Source organism: Podarcis raffonei, chromosome 4 (genome assembly GCF_027172205.1).
Source record: "Podarcis raffonei isolate rPodRaf1 chromosome 4, rPodRaf1.pri, whole genome shotgun sequence".
NCBI classification, from domain to species: Eukaryota; Metazoa; Chordata; class Lepidosauria; order Squamata; family Lacertidae; genus Podarcis; species Podarcis raffonei.
Window position 1 is genome coordinate 38,216,193 of NC_070605.1, and position 16,115 is coordinate 38,232,307.

General features: G+C 43.2%; 1 protein-coding gene across 10 annotated transcripts in view; it reads left to right on the top strand.

The window, feature by feature from the left end:
* The first annotated feature begins 814 nt into the window (after positions 1–814).
* Positions 815–16,115, top strand: part of BBX (BBX high mobility group box domain containing) — a 125,433-nt gene continuing 110,132 nt past the window's right edge. For 2 of the 10 annotated variants that reach the window (XM_053386256.1, XM_053386262.1), the window contains exons 1-3: positions 815–973; positions 2,586–2,699; positions 4,635–4,707. Coding sequence is in view for 2 of the 10 variants with exons in the window: in XM_053386254.1 (XP_053242229.1) it covers positions 2,691–2,699 (9 nt within the window). In the remaining 8 variants the exon portion in view is untranslated. Of the gene's footprint in view, positions 974–2,116; positions 2,249–2,585; positions 2,700–3,534; positions 3,624–4,634; positions 4,708–16,115 lie in introns of those variants that run through there. The other 8 variants (XM_053386257.1, XM_053386263.1, XM_053386254.1 and 5 more) reach the window with 7 other exon arrangements.

Sequence of the window (16,115 nt, forward strand, 5' to 3'; positions counted from 1 at the left end):
GTTGTTGACTGAGAGAGATTTTGGGAAATGATCAGCCACTAAAATCAGTATTTCGTACCGTCCCCCTCCCGACCTCGTCACTGGGCAGACTCTTGTGTAGCTATAAGTATTGATCTCTCAGTTGGGCAGCGCCCCTGAAAGGCATTTTTTTCCCGGGCGCTGCGAACTTCTTTTCTGTGAGGTATTCTTGGCCTCTCCGTGGGATCAGCCCAGCTAAACAGCCAGATCACCACCAGCCACTGAAATCCTGCCCCGTGGCAACTGTCTGCCAGCTCCCCTTGGCAAATCGTCACACAAAGCCCTGCTTTTCCGCGGGGCTCTACACACCGGGCGAGCAAGCGCCCCACTTCGGCGTCCAGCGGAGTTGGGAGTTTATGACCACAGGAAACCTCCCATGTCAGTTAATGGACACCAGTTTCGGGCATGTTTTTTCTTCTTTTTTATGCACCGGCGCGGCTGCTTCCCCCTCCCCTCGCTACTTTGCTCTTCCCTTCTACCTGCCCTCCCTCCACCTGACCAAGAAAAAGAAAAGCTGCCTACAGGTCCCGAAACGCCGGGTTTTTTGTTTTTGTTTTTAACAAATACGCGATAATATTTTTTCTGCGGGCGTGTGAGTTTGTGCACGCGCTCGCCAGTGTGTGCATGTGAGGGAGCGAGAGAGAGGGAGTGTGTGTGTGGTTGCGTGCGTTTCTCTTCGGGTGTAACAGGCGAGCTGTATGGCTGGCCAACCTGCCCCTCAGCCCCGCGAGCCAATGGCAGGCTGCCTTATATAAAAAACGAATGTTTTCGGTCTTCTCCCCGGCTTTGCAATGTACTGTATATGTGGGGGAAACAGTGTACAGTGTGGGCTCTGCTTGAGAGCTGCTCCTCTCGCTCTCTCTCTCCTCACTTTCACATAAAGAAACACTGACTGGCCACGGCCGCCAACACTCAACAGACACTCATTCACACACACACGGGCACACAGTCGGAGGTAAGTGCAGCCAGCAGCCTCCCCTCCCTCTCTCCACCCCGAGCCAGGAGGAAAGGGCTCCCCTTTCCCAACACTTCCCTTTCTATTATTACTCACTTAAAAGCATGGGGGCAGCAGCCCCCAAGGACTCCTCCTCAACCGGCAGCAGGGTGGACTCCCTGAGAAGGCAGGCGCAGACCTCTCGGCGTCCCCGCTGCCCGCCATCCCCATTCACTTTTCCTGCCTCAAACTTTGGATGGGGAGGGTCGAGGCGAGAGAGAGAAGGTCAGGGGTGGGCTTCTTCGCAGCCCTTGCGCGAGGGGAAGCCGCAGCTCTAGAGCTCTCTAGATTATATAGGGCAGGAGTGGTGGTTGTGGGGCGCTGGGAGAAGGTGGGGGGGGGGGAGAGAGGATATGAAGAGAGGCGGAGGAAAGAGGTGAGTTGCAATGCTATGCAATGCATTTAGCAGGAAAGGGAGAGCGAGCGAGGGAAAAGAGCAGCACCAACCCAAGGGTAGGCCAGCCAGTGCCAGGCTGCGTTGGAAACCTCACCACCGCACGGAGGCAAGAGCAGCAGCAGCAACGGTGGGCCGGGAAATATAATAACCGGGACTCCCACAGGAGGGATTCGAAACAACCCACCCCCACCCCCACGCATCCCTTCCCCCGCGTGTTTGTGTCTCTTTGACAGGGGCAGCGAGAAACGAAAGTTCATTGTAAGAGGGGGAGGGGGCGACGATGTCGTCGGTGCGTTGATTTATTTGTGTTGCGCGGCGGCGGCTCGTGTTTTGTGTCACTGTGGGCGAGGGCAGGGTAAGGGGGGTGCGGTGGGAAGCACACCCACCCCCCGCAGCCCCTCCGACAAACGGGGCTCAGTTGCTCGGGCTTCGAGAGTTGGGAATCGTTCGTTTTCCGGTAGCGAGAGAGAGAGAGAGGATCATGTCTTGCAAGGCACTTTCCCTCCCTCCTTCCCTCCTCCTGCTTCCTTCCACACAAACAACATCAAAATGTGCAATTATTAGAGGGGAGTTTTGTTAGTGTGGTTTTTTTTAAAGGGGGGGTGGGTGGGAGAGATTTTACATATATATATATATATATAAATAAAAGTGATAGTGCAAGCCGGGAGCAAGGAAGAATAAAAGAGATGGGGGGGAGGGACGGACGGAGGAGGAGAGAGGCTGTGTCAGGATTTTGCATGAATGTGGGATTATGTTGTGTCAATAAGTTTAAGGTGGAGAGAGAGCGAGGCTGCGAGGGGAGAGGAAGGCCTTGGCAGTTTAAAGTCCTGTTTCTGAAGGTAAGTTGTGACACCGGGTGGTCGCGATGACAGAAAACTTGCAGGTCGTTTGCACAGGGAGGGGGACGCGTGTCTTCCGGGGGGGTTACGGAGCCACCAGCCGGCAGATGGGTGTCGAACTGTTATTTGCTGTGCTGCGAGATCGGGTCGCTGGTAAATTACAGAAATCAGACGCTCCTTCTTCCTTCACCAGCCCTCCCCTCGTTCGCTCTCCTTCCTCTCTGGTGTTTTATTTGCGAATGTATGAAAACTTGCATGGCTGGATCCGGCATAGGAGGTTTTTGAGAAACAGAAAAAAAAACCCAAAACCAACGCGCATTTTTTTTTTTTTTGCCAGGGAGGTGGGGTGAGCAAAACAGAAACGTCTCGTTAATCCTGGGATCTGGAAAGCAGGAGGAGGTTTGCGTTCGGAATATCTCTGTGAACAATCCGCTGCCGCTGAATGAGGAAGGTAAAATGAAACGATGCAAAAAGAAGCTGAGACAACATGTACGACAGAGAGCGGGGGGGGGGGGGGGAGGAGAGCGAGCGGAGAGCCATAGGCAAGCTATTCTCTCCCTTCACCCCCCCCAACCCAGCGCTTTCCTTTTCTGTCGTGGTGGTGGGGAGGGGGGCGGAAAGAAAGCGCCCTGGCGGGTTGTGGGGGGATCTGGGAGAGAGTTAAAGCAAATACCCGGTTCGCGGCCACTCTTGTTGCGAGCTGCGTTTGGTCTTCTGGGGTTATTTCCGTTTCTCCCCCCCCTCCCGCCGCCGCCGTCGTCCCCAGCACCCCGAAAAGTGCGAGGGGGGAAATTAGCGACTTCTCGCGGGTGGATCTTGTCGGAAAGTTTGTCAAGAGAGAGAGGCGAGCGTGGTGGTGGGGGAGCAGGCTGCCGCGGAGGATGGTCACTTGGCCTGGGGCTCTGAAACCATTGCCTGTCCTGCTCATGACACGTTCAGATCCCCGGCTCCGTGCACGGGTGAGGCCGAGGGGGGCAGCTTGCCACCCCGCAGACACCCACTCTCTTGATACTGCCCCCCCTTCTTCGCCCCTAACACGCTGGAGATGGAGCAACCACAAGGATTCTGGGCTTCCATGTGGCTCCAGCAGCAGCAGCAGCAGCAGCACCTCCTCCTCTTTCCCGGTGGCAGCAGCCGCGGGATCATAGCTCGGGCCCGCGGGGAGGAGGAGGGGAGCAGTGGCGGTGGCGGCGGCGGCAGCAGCAGCAGCAGCAGCAGCAGGGAGGTGTTTGCTGCCAGTCTGATTCACCGAATCTCGCTGGGGAGGCAAAGGGTGTGGAGGAGGAGGAGTGGGGGGAGATCCGGCAGCAGCCCCCCACTTCCCCCGGCGCCCGCTTCTCCGGCTGCCTTCTTCTGCTCCAGGCTCTCCTACAAGGTGTTGTGCAGACTTTTCCCCTCGGGGAGGTTTGAGATTTTCTTTCTTTCTTTCTTACGTTATATTATTGCTCCTCGCTCCTTCCAGCAACACTCTCCCCCCCCCACCCCGCAAGATGGACTCTCTCTCTTTCTCCCTCCCTGTGTCTTGTCAGCCTTTAAGATCGACATTTTGTAACTAAGATGCAAACTTGATGCTGACCAGAAAGAAGAAGGGAAAGCTCTGGGCTTGCTTTATCTTCCTCGCGACACTCCATGTTTAACAACCTTCGCTTTCACCCCCAGACCCCAGTGGCCCTGCCTACACTTTGCATGGTGGGGTAGGTGGCTGGCCGGGTGGGGGTGGCTTGCAGGCGAATGCTCTCTTTCCCCGTGTGCTGGAGGAAGTCAGGTCTATATAATATTTCTCTCTCTCTCTTTGGATTGCGATGGCGAAAGGAGGTGGGAGGGGGATCTTATCTAGAGGGATCGGGAAATGGGGACTACCTGAAACTATGTTGCAACGTCTCGTGTAGACCTGCAGTCTGGGTCTCAGATTTTGTTTTGGAGAACGGTGATGATGTTGCTTAAATTCATCCACGAAACTGACTAACCGATTACATGTGCACATCGAGGGGCTTCCTTCCTGTTTGATTCCCATTTGCAATTTGAGTTCAACTTTCTCTGTATTTGCCATCTTGGGTGTGCTGTTTAATGGGGGGGGGGGACCTGCCCTAGTGATGAATCCCCCATACAATTTCTTTCACTTGTTCACTCCCAGTGCACTTTATAAACACTCTGCTGGTTTTGTTTGCAGTTTAAACTTGACAGTTTTGTGTGTTTGTGTGTTTTCCTTCTGGAGGCACAAAATTGCTTCATATTTTAATAAGAACTTACTGTTGGGTGGGTACAAAGGGGGACAAAAGTAAGTTGCAATTTTGGGATCCCTCTAGCCTTGCTGCAGTTTTGGGCCAGCTGCAATATTGTAAAATCATGATGTGCTGATGATATGCCTCTATTTGATACTTTATAGGTCACTATCACATGACAAAGGCTTGGAGACAGCTTCATTTTCCTCTGCCTGTAATTTCCATTTGCCTTCCTGGGTAAGTATGTAAACTGCACACACACACAGAACAAGATTGATGTTAGTGAGATACTGGCTACCTGTCTCTTACATTCAGATGTAAGGTGCTTGTTCAGTTTTTAGATTTCTTAGAGAACATGTTTTCTTTAGACACAATCAGGAAATGTGACAGCATGCAGTGTTTGTGGGGAATAGGGGGGCTGTGTTGGTATGTGGGGTTTGTTAATCAGGAAATTAGCATGTAAAAATGCCCACGCTGGGCTCCCAATATTCGTTTCACTAAGCTGAATAGTTTTAATGGGGAGGGGAACCTAAAAATTGCAAGTAATATTTTATAACAGAAGATGTAGTTTTTTTGAGAGATGCAACAGGGTTTATAAACACTGTCCAAACCTAAGAGTTAAATCTAAACTCAATATTCTGGAAGCATCTTCAAGGAGTTGGGAACGACATCCATATGACTTTAACATTTAAGACATTCTCAGCACAAATTTATACCTGTCTACTCCATTAAAATTTAGGGAGGATTAATCCCAGGAAAGTATTAATCCCAGGTATAGGATAGCAGCCTCGGTGTTGTATCACTTTTCTTTGGAAATTCCTCTTTCCTTCTATTTATTTTTCTGCAGTCATTAATTTAGGTCAATTAAATAGCTATTAAATTGTCACTATTTGCACAATAATTTTTTACAGCTGTAGATGTTTTAGGGGAATTTTGAATTATGTAGATCTATTGTGTTCAAAAGAAGATTATAGCCAGCAAAATATAACTTTAGAATAATGAGTGACTGTCCAAAGGCTATTCTGTTTGAACCTAATGATTATACTATGCTGTATTTATGCACTAATAGTGCAAAACAAAGCAGAACTATCCTATGACTTACAACAGAAACATGTAATTAATGGTGGTGGTGGGGAGTATAATGGTTTATGTTTTATATTCAGTGTTCATAAGAATTGGTGATTAGTAGCTGTATTCCAGAAATAGGTATTCAGAGGTAGAAACAGTGGGGTCTATTTCAAGTTTACAGGCTCAAGAATTACTCCAGATAACCTTGATCATTGAGAATCCCTAACGAGAGCATGGAATGGGTGACCGCCTCACACTGGAACTACTGCAGCCTCTCTGTGTTGACATTCCAATCATAGAGTACGAGATTGCATGCCTTGTTAGAAGTTAGGAGAAAGGAAAGCTGTACTCCCACTTCCCTTGCCCAAGGCTTCACATTTCCTAGCAAAGATTGTTTTCTTCAAACCTCAGTTATTAACTCACTGAATTCACAGGAATGTAAGTTGTATCTTGTGTCCTAAAATGCTGACTTTAAAAAAATGTTACTCTTCTTGGAAAACTACTTCGTATGTTATAGTTCAGTTGGGTCAAAAGTAGGAAAAGTTCATAGAAACCTGGGGTAGTCCTAAACCCGTCTAAAGTTAGGTTAGGCACGTCCATTTACTGCAGTAGATTTACTCTGAGTAGGACTATTGTTGACTACTACCCTTGCTTATTAAAACCTATGGGGACTGAAGTGTTTATGTGAAGGAGCAAGGGTTTAATCTGTACACCTCACCACTAATGGTAATAATACCACATACAGTCGTACCTTGGAAGTCAATCGGAAGCTGCGGAAGCCCCGTTGGATGTTCAGCTTCCAAAAATAGTTCGCAAACTGGAACAGTCACTTCCAGGTTTGCGGTGTTCGGGAGCCAAAATGTTCAAGAACTGAGCTGTTCGAAAACCAAGGTACGACTTTACTCTGGTGTAGCTTAGTGGCAAAGAGACTAAGTTACGCATCAGGGATCTTTCCTCTCACTACTCCTAGGGTAGCTATTGTCTTCCTTTGGAAATAGGGAGATGATCTGCCTTACAGGGTTGGCAGTAAGGGTTGCAGCAAGATAATGTATATGAAATACTTTGAACACAAAGTGCTATGTACATTCTAACTGTTGTTATTACCAACAGTAGATTAGATTTAATCAATATATAAAACTCAAACTGGATGTTTAAATAATCCTGCAGTATATAATTAGATTCTTTGCTTGAAGTTTGGTGGGGTTTTATAATGGGGAAGGCTGTTTTTTTTCTGTGTGTCTGCGTTTTCCCTCTTTTCCTCACTGTTGTGTTAGTGAAGTTTTCAGAGGCTTAGCACTGAAAATGATTATATGTGTACTGTCTAGCTCTTGATTGCCATGCTAAAGGGATACGTATACTTCTGATTATTATGTATCCTAAATTATGTGTGGCTGTCATAAAACTTTATAAAGAGACGGTTTAAAGTTTCTTTCTGTTGTTGGAGAGCGGCTCTGAGTAATGTTAAAAGTGTCACCGGAACCTAAAAATGATGATTAAAGCTACAACATGTTAAAAAGTCCATATAAAAAGAAAAGAATAATTGAATATCCTTGAAAGAAAGCACTGAAGTAATTTACTTGGAAACATAATAGAAGTGTCTAAAAACTGAATTTTCTTCAACTTTGTACATACTCTGTTGAGCTTTTTAGTGTTTGAATATAGTTTCTCTCTAAATATATTTGTCTAATACATTAGGTTTTAAGTACACTTTAATACCAAAATCTACAGATAAATCCCAAGTGTTGGCTCTGATCCTGACAACTTTTACATGCTGTTCCAGTTGGATAAATGGACATGAATCTGTGTAGGCTTGAGGCCACTGGGTTCAATCCAAAGAGCGTTAGGCATGCTTAAGCTCCACTGAAATCAAAGGGACATGAGAACATAGTTAAGAAATGTGCAGGTTGATTTTATATATGTTTATTTGGCTGATTTTACCAGTTAAGTATGCATAGGACTGCATTATTAATTTCATTGGGGAAAGTGTCCCTGATCTTGTGCCCATCGGATATCAGGGTGGTGGAATACATGTCACTCAAGTATTAAAATCCATTACGGTTCAAGTCTATTAGCAAATCTGCTAAAAATCTTTAAAAGATTGGGCTTTGTACACAAAGCCATTCTGCTCCCTCAGTAATGAATTCCTTTGACAGTCTTAACAGGAGAGCTCTTTCACACCTCTTAAGAGTCAGGGTTACACTCAGTAGTCAGACTTAACGAAACTGGATAAAGTAGCAGGTTAATGAGTTCATTTCAACAAATCATAAAGAAAGAAGTCAAACATAAGATAATGTAAAACAGTTTGTGAAGCGTTATACTTTTAAAAAGAAGGTTGGGCTTTCCTTGTCCTCTTGTGGGCCAGCATTTTGGCAAATATGCATTTGTTATGTGAAGTGCCAGGAATTCAAACCCGGGACTCTGTATGCTACTACTATGGCAGCTTGTCAGAGGAGGGGTCTGCTAGCTTGTGCTTTGGTACCACTAGTGCTTATAGGCCAGAAGAAGCTGAAGCAGCCTTTGGGCAACATGAGAGTCCAATGGAGTTACATCTCAGACTCTGGCTCTTTATTCTGAGCAACTTGTTGCTTGAGTCAACACCACTCTTCTCTCATACTGAGCCCAGGAGCCTGTTGCTTTGTGTTCTCACTGGCCTGTGCAGAGCTTGCTTTGCCTCTAAACTCCTAAATCTGATAATAATCCTGTGTCTGTTGCGCATATGAAAGAGCTGCAGGGATCACAGGCAGTCAATGGAATAAATGGAATCGGTAGAAAATAATGTATAGTTTTTTGTTTTACTGGATATGGACAGAGGAGAGCAATAACCTTACTGTTTTCCAGCTGCTTCACATATTTAAAAGGCAGCGTGTTCTGCAAGACTGAAAGTGGAGAGGGAAGATTGCAGGGGCCTTTATACCAGCACAGTACTATATAAAAAACATGTTCCGCTGGTGAAGCCATCTATGTATACTAGTGCAATATTTTCCTTTTGAGCATTGCAAGGCAGTGCATAACTATGATATGGATGGAGAAGATAAGATGGTACAAATGAAACATTGAAGTTAATGGTACCAAGTGAAATTATATCTCTGTGGACAGGACCAGGATCCTTCCTTGTTCTGGTGGAATGTTGCAAACATAACACATCAGCATGAGTAGAGATATTTAAACCCCAAAAACTACACACATGAAGAATATACATAAGGGGCAGTGCTATAGAACACACCAGTAGCATAACAGACTAACGTAAATAGATCTTTCCCAATGACACCAGTTTTGCCAGGGACAGAGCAAGAACAGTGAACAAAATAGTAGAATTCAAACTATCTTTCCCTTATCGTTGCAGTAAACTTTTGGTAATAAGCTGTATGTTGTATTGGTAATATCTTCTAGATTTGAAAGTAGTGTTCTTTAGCTAACTTATTCATTTTATTCACTCTGGTATTGTTCCAGCACTTAGCAAACTGGTATTTAATTCAACTAGTGTATAAACTCAAATCCGGTATGTTTCTTCAACAAAATTTGGAATATTGCTGATTGTTTTAAAGTAACATGTCATGTCCATGCTTTAGGCATCATTGGGTAAAATGTCCTGAGGCTTGGCAGGTATTATTACTCTTGCATACCCAGAGTTCTTCAAACTGTTTTGCAGTTCTGCCATTTTGCTTTCCTGCATTCCATTCTATCCCATCTGTTCTTCAGAGAGCTATAATTTATCATTTTGGAACTTTATGAACTCCTCAATTAGATTGAGCATTATTAATAGCTTTCCATTATATATATATATATATATATATATATATATATATATATATATATATATAATGATACTTATTTGTATAATGCAGTGGTCTCTGATAGTTGTCATCCAGACACTTTTGAGCTTCTTGCTTATAGATGAGTGTTGTATAGCTGACTGCACTTATCCTTTGCACTTTGTCGTCATTCTACCTTTTGAACGCCTGTAAGCAGGCATCCTGAAAGGGAACAGTAGCTCCACTGCTAGAAAAACTGTGTTTCCTGTTTCTGGGGTCTATTGGCACATATTCAGTTTGTCCACTATTGCTCCCAGATATGATAGCCATGCAAAGTCTCAGAAGATTCTCCATGTCTGGATTACTGCAATGCATTATATGTGGGGCTGCTTCTGAAGTCGGTTCTGAAACTTCAGCTGGTGCAGAATTCAGCAGCCAGGTTACTCACAGGGGCAAGACGGTTTGAGCATATGTTCCAATCCTGCCCCCTGACTACATGGGCTGGCAATTAGTTTCTGGGCCCAATTCAAAGTGCTTGTGTTGACATATAAAGCCTTACATGTCTCATACCCTCAGTACCTTAAGAATTGCCTCTTCCCATATGAACTGCCCTGGACCCTGCACTTGTCATCCAATGTGCTTCTCCATGTTGCTTCTCCCGAAGAGGTTCGGAGGGTGGCATCACGAGAGTGGGTCTTTTCGGTGGTAGCTCCCCATCTGTAGAATGCTCTCCCCAGAGACGTTCTCCTGGTACCATCATTACATATCATTAGGCATCAGGCTAAAACATTCATTCCTCTTTACCCAGGCCTTTGGCCATAAAATAATTACGGCCTGTTAAAGCTGCCGGTGGGGGCTGCTGCTGTTGTTGTTACTACTATTAATATTATTATTACTATTCTGTTGATCATTATTGTGCTCCATAAAATGTGTTCTTTTGATAAAGGGAGGTATAAATCGAATTAACAACAACTTTAATCAAACAGGTTGCTTACCTTAAACCTGTCAGTATTGTTACATTTTAAAAGGAAGTGCAGTAGTTTCATGGTCCTGCACCTCCAAATCTGTACTTCAGATTTGTGCTTTACTGAATGTGTAGGCAAACATCAGGCGGGCATATTTTTATGACTCTTATGGCTCTTCACGGGTGGAAACCAGAGCAAATGAGGCTTGTCTCACTGAAATCAGTGATATTTAGTACAGTTAAGTAAATAAAGTTGGTTTCCTATGTACATTTCCTTTGAAGGAAATCTTATAGAACTCTATGGGATTCTGGTGTATCTTACTTTTCTAGATTATGTCCCATGGGCATAAATGCATAAATAATATCTGCAGATATTGGTGTAGGTGGGTATAACACTCAAATCAATAAATGGACCCTCAGGCATCTTTGATGCATAACTATTTAAGCAAATTATAGTTTAAGCTGTAACAGAGAAGAGAATGGTGAGATTTTAGGTCATGTAAGACTTGTGTCCAAACCCTCTTCCGGCTGTCAATACGGTAGTTCTGAAAGCTTCAAAGGTGAACTTTGCTAATAACTGACTTAATTTGTCATCGTCCTGCTGTAGGCCTTTTGTGCTCAATTTATTGAGCAACTTCATTGTAAGTCAGCAGAAGCTCCTGAGTGTAAAAAAAATGAAGATTCCATATCTAGGTTATTACAGGAGTTTGCAAGTACAGAGCAGTTACTTGAGAAGCTTCATTCTGTTTCAGAATGACCCCTAGGGTTAGAAAGTAAATGCCCTGAGATGAATCAAAGGACAATTGCTTTTAGACATCATGGAGTTGACCCGGAGGAAATCCATATTTAGACTAATTTAGGATAATTTTCCAGATGTCTGAAAGCAGCTTTAAAAAATACATTTGAAAACAGGCTTTTATCTCCTTGTATTACGTATTGTATTGCCAAAGTAAAATAGAGAATTGTGCTCTTCTGCTGTATAGTTCATTGGGCCTTGTAACTGAACATTTGATACCTACGATGCAAAGTGTTTCATCAGAGATTTGTATAAATCATTTTGTAATGATTTATATATGTGCAAACCATATAAGAATTCTTTATATTTATTTTCTTGTGTTTGTTACTTGTGCACATATAGTGGCTGAGGTGAAACAAATTTATGTGTAATTTTAACTTTTGCTCATTTCCCCTCTGATTTTTATTATATAAACATATAGAATACAACATCTTTGTATATAATTCTCTACCCATTATAATCAACTAACAGAAATAAACTCATAATTCCTGTTTTACATATCATTCAATACATAGAAAAAAATGCTGTATTATTGCGGTTTATTTCCTAAACCTATATTAGTGATATCCAGGTCCCTTTTAATGTACAGAACTTTTGATATTCATTTGGTCATTTTCCGTTTGCTTACTTTATTGGGTTGTATCATTGCTGTCAATTTTGTGATTTAATTGCTCCCAGATTTTCATCACTAGTAAGGAACTATTGCTACTTAAATGTGTGACTTGGCTTGATTTAAACAATTCATTGTATATTTAAGAATCTTTCTAGTTAATTTATTTAGCCATTTAGCCCTGTAGATATATTTTCTTGTATGAAATGGGCTTGACCCAGACACAGTCATTTGAAGTAGACCCATTGAAATCAAGAGAATTGTGTTCAATATATGGTATTCAACTAAGTTTTACTAGTGAAATTACGTCCTGTAATTTCAGTCAGTCTACTTTGAGTAAAACTTACTTGAATACCACCCAGTAGGCCTATTTCAACTACTACTATGTCTGGATTCAAATCTATAGTGTATTTTTCTTTAATGGCTGTTGCATACAATTGGTATCCCTCTATTGACTGACAGAAGGCTCTTAGAACCAATACAGATATCTGTCAACAGGACAGGGATTTGAGGTGACCTTCAGCAATCCCTTCCACCTCTCCCCAGCCCTCCAAAATCTGTTCTAGATGGTTGGGGTACCCTTTGCAACACAGTAGGAGGTATTGTGGGATGCTACAGAGAGAAATATTGCCTTGTTTCTTATTTTGCCAATGGAAAATCCAGCTGGATCAGAGTCCATCAGTGGATGGACTCCAACTGGATTCATTCCTACAGTAAGCTATTAAGAGATAGAAACACTGAAGTGTTATTTTCTTTTACAGATTAAAAAACCCCAGTGCAAAACAACATTACAGGTCTTCAAGGGAGTTTAAAGTGAACTCTATAATGGCTTTTATACTTTAGTTCTAAATATTTGCACAAATGAATACACTTACAGTGTCCTATCTATAGTTTCTGATATTTTACTGGTGTAGTGGAAATACTGCATCTGATGTATTTGTATGACCTGAAAACTCATGAAGCAGAAACCTTGGGAGAAACTAAGATAAGCAGGTCTGGCTCTAGTCTGTGCCTGTATGAGAGATAATCTTATATATTTTTCGCTCTATAAGACGCACCAGACCACAAGACGCACCTAGTTTTTGGAGGAGAAAAACAAGAAAAAAAATATTCTGAATCTCAGAAGCCAGAACAGCAAGAGGGATCGCTGCGCAGTGAAAGCAGCAATCCCTCTTGCTGTTCTGGCTTCTGGGATAGCTGTGCAGCCTGCATTCGCTCCATAAGATGCACACACATTTCCCCTTACTTTTTAGGAGGGAAAAAGTGAGTCTTATAGAGCAAAAAATACGGTAACTTCCAGGGGTATATACGTAAGGCAGGGTATATACACAATAGTAAGCCAAATTAATTGCCTAGTTCTTGGATCAGAGTTGATTTGTTTTCATAAAACTCAAAGGAAATAGGCAGGTTTAATTATAATCACTCTACTTTAGAGCTAGCTAACTAATGGGCCCCAAATATTTGCCACAAAGCAACTTTATTTCCCTGCCCCCCTGCATGCATCAACATCAGTCCCAAGCAAATTTTAATCAAGGTGCAATAAAAATTTGCATTCATAGTTAACTTGAAAGGAGAAGATAGGACTGTTCAGCCCTGGACAGGTTGACTGGGAAATAGAATGACCCCAGCGAATGCTCTCCGAGTTTAACTGGTTTGCAGGTCCTAATTGTGCACCTAAACGTGAGCATTCTTTTTATAAAGCTTTATTGCCTGGTCACCTGCAGGTAACTATTACTGTCCACGGGTTACCAAGCAAGTGGCTCTTTCAGGCCTGTACATGTAGCTATTTCAGCATTTAACATTCTTCCCAATCTTTATTCATTGTCACAATGATCATGTGATGTGAGTTCTTAGGACCAAATTATGTGCTAGTTTGCAAACTAATGCAGACTTGCAGTTACTATGTGTTTTTTAAAAACAATAAAACTGAAAGGGGGATAGCAAGTAGATAAAAATGATTTAAAAACAAGGATCCATAAACTTTTTAAACATTTTATTAAAAAGAGATAAAGTGATACAGGAAAAAAAGGAGGAAAAGTGAGTAGCATTCCATCAACCTGGCAGGACAGTGCTTGCCAGAAAAAGTACTGCAGACTGTGACAGACCAAACGAGGTGGTCAAACAGAATTTCATAATTTAGGTGCAACTTCATCCACTTTTGCATTCCACCCAGTCAGCCTTAGCTAGCACTAGGGGTCAGGGTGGAGCCTGTCCAACAGTTTATAATGAGTGGGCAGGATTCTGTGGGTGAAGGTGGTCACTGAAGTATATTGGTTTCAAGCCATTTAGGGTTTTAAAGGCTGCTTGGAAATTTAAATTTTGCTTGGAAATGGAATGGAAACCAGTGCAGCTTGTGTAAAGTGGCACTTTGATGCTCCCAATGGCAAAAGGCTATCTGTTGCATTCTCGACTAATTATTGGTTTTGGAAACTTTTTTGAGGCAGTTAAAGGTAAAGGTAAAGGTACCCCTGCCCGTACGGGCCAGTCTTGCCAGACTCTAGGGTTGTGCGCCCATCTCACTCAAGAGGCCGGGGGCCAGCGCTGTCCGGAGACACTTCCGGGTCACGTGGCCAGCGTGACATCGCAGCTCTGGCGAGCCAGAGCCGCACACGGAAACGCCGTTTACCTTCCCGCTAGTAAGCGGTCCCTATTTATCTACTTGCACCTGGGGGTGCTTTCGAACTGCTAGGTTGGCAGGCGCTGGGACCGAGCAACGGGAGCGCACCCCGCCGCGGGGATTCGAACCGCCGACCTTTCAATCGGCAAGCCCTAGGCGCTGAGGCTTTTACCCACAGCGCCACCCGCGTCCCTAAGGAGGTGTTTGAGTTTGAGGCAGTTACAGTAGTCTAATTATAGAAATCAACAAATCTCGGGGGGGGGGGGGAATGTAATGCAGTTGTATCTGGGTTTTCGAACAGCTTAGTTCACGAACAACTTGGAACTCGAACGTCGCAAACCTGGAAGTAGGCGTTCTGGTTTGCGAACTTTGCCTCGGAAGCCGAATATCCAGTGCGGCTTCCGATTGGCTGCAGGATGCCACTGCAGCCAATTGGAAGCCGTGCCTTGGTTTCTGAACGTTTTGGAAGTCAAACGGATTACCAGAATGCATTCTGTTCGAAAACCAAGGTACGACTGTAGTTATTTTGTGACATTTTGTCTACACTGGTGATGCAGGCATAAGCACATTGCTTTAGGGCAGCCTATAACTCCCATCATCCCTGACCGTTGTCTAAGCTGACTAGGCATGATGGGAGTGGTAGTACAACAGTATCTGGCATCAAGCCCTTTCCCCACAAGGTTCTGCTCAGTGGCAATTGCAGCTGATCCTGCTTACACGGATGAATATTCCCTTATGATACATATAGTTTCAAGTATTTAGTAGTATCTCACTGTAAATTCCTGCTCTGCAAATTGTGCATCGACGTATAGACTTTAAAATGCAATATATGAAGAGGCCCATTACCTTAGTTGCTTAAAAAAGATATACTTTTACTAAATTTTTAATCTTCAGGCTACAGCTCTGGTGCATGCTCTTAGCATAAAATTATGTATCCTATAGTTCTACAGAAATATGAGTTACTTTAAAAGTTAGATATAATTGTGTAAATGTGTAAAAAATAAATTGGAATAAATACCGTTAGCGTAATAACCCATTCTTACATACTCTATTACTTCCTGGTGTGCAGTTTTATGAGAAGCAGGTTTGCCTCGTGCATTTGTGTTTTTCTTGAATCATTGTTACTGGCTGTGAGTTATCAGGACCTGCTCTTTAATATAAATTAAGTTTCAGAACCTCTTTTATTCCAAAATTCATTTTAAGACTGTAAAGAAAACAGTTTGGAGATATATTAGAACTAGCATCTTACTATTGATCTGCAGTTTTTCTTGTACATATGCCACAAAAATCTGATAGCAGTCACAGATACGTATCTAGATAGAGTTCATGGGCATTGTATACTTTCAAAGTGACTCCTGAGCCATGCAGTTTTGAATGTGTTCTCTTTGTTGGATTTCATCCTCAAGCATTTGAGGCATTTTAAGTTTTCCATTGCACAACCAATCTAGAATCGCTATGCTTAAACTTTTTGTATCATGATGTTACGTCCTCAGAATTATGAAGCGTATAAAGCATGAGACCTGAAAAACTGATAGATTTGTAGTTCGTATAATTTGCCTTCGATTCTCAGCCTTTCAGTTATGCTTACCTGCAAAACCATGAGGCCTAATGACATTTTTTTTGGGGGGGGGGAGCACACCTCAAAACAAAATCTGACATTTTTAAGATTCCAACAAGATTCTCCTTTATGCTTGAGGGGCTGGTTTAAAGTCTGCAGACCATATGTTTCCTAGATACTGCTTTGAAAGATAGATCTGACTCTAAGGCTAGAAATACTCCAGCAAATGCAAAGTTTATAATAAAGAGAAAAGTTGGCAAAGTATCATTATCTTTCAAAA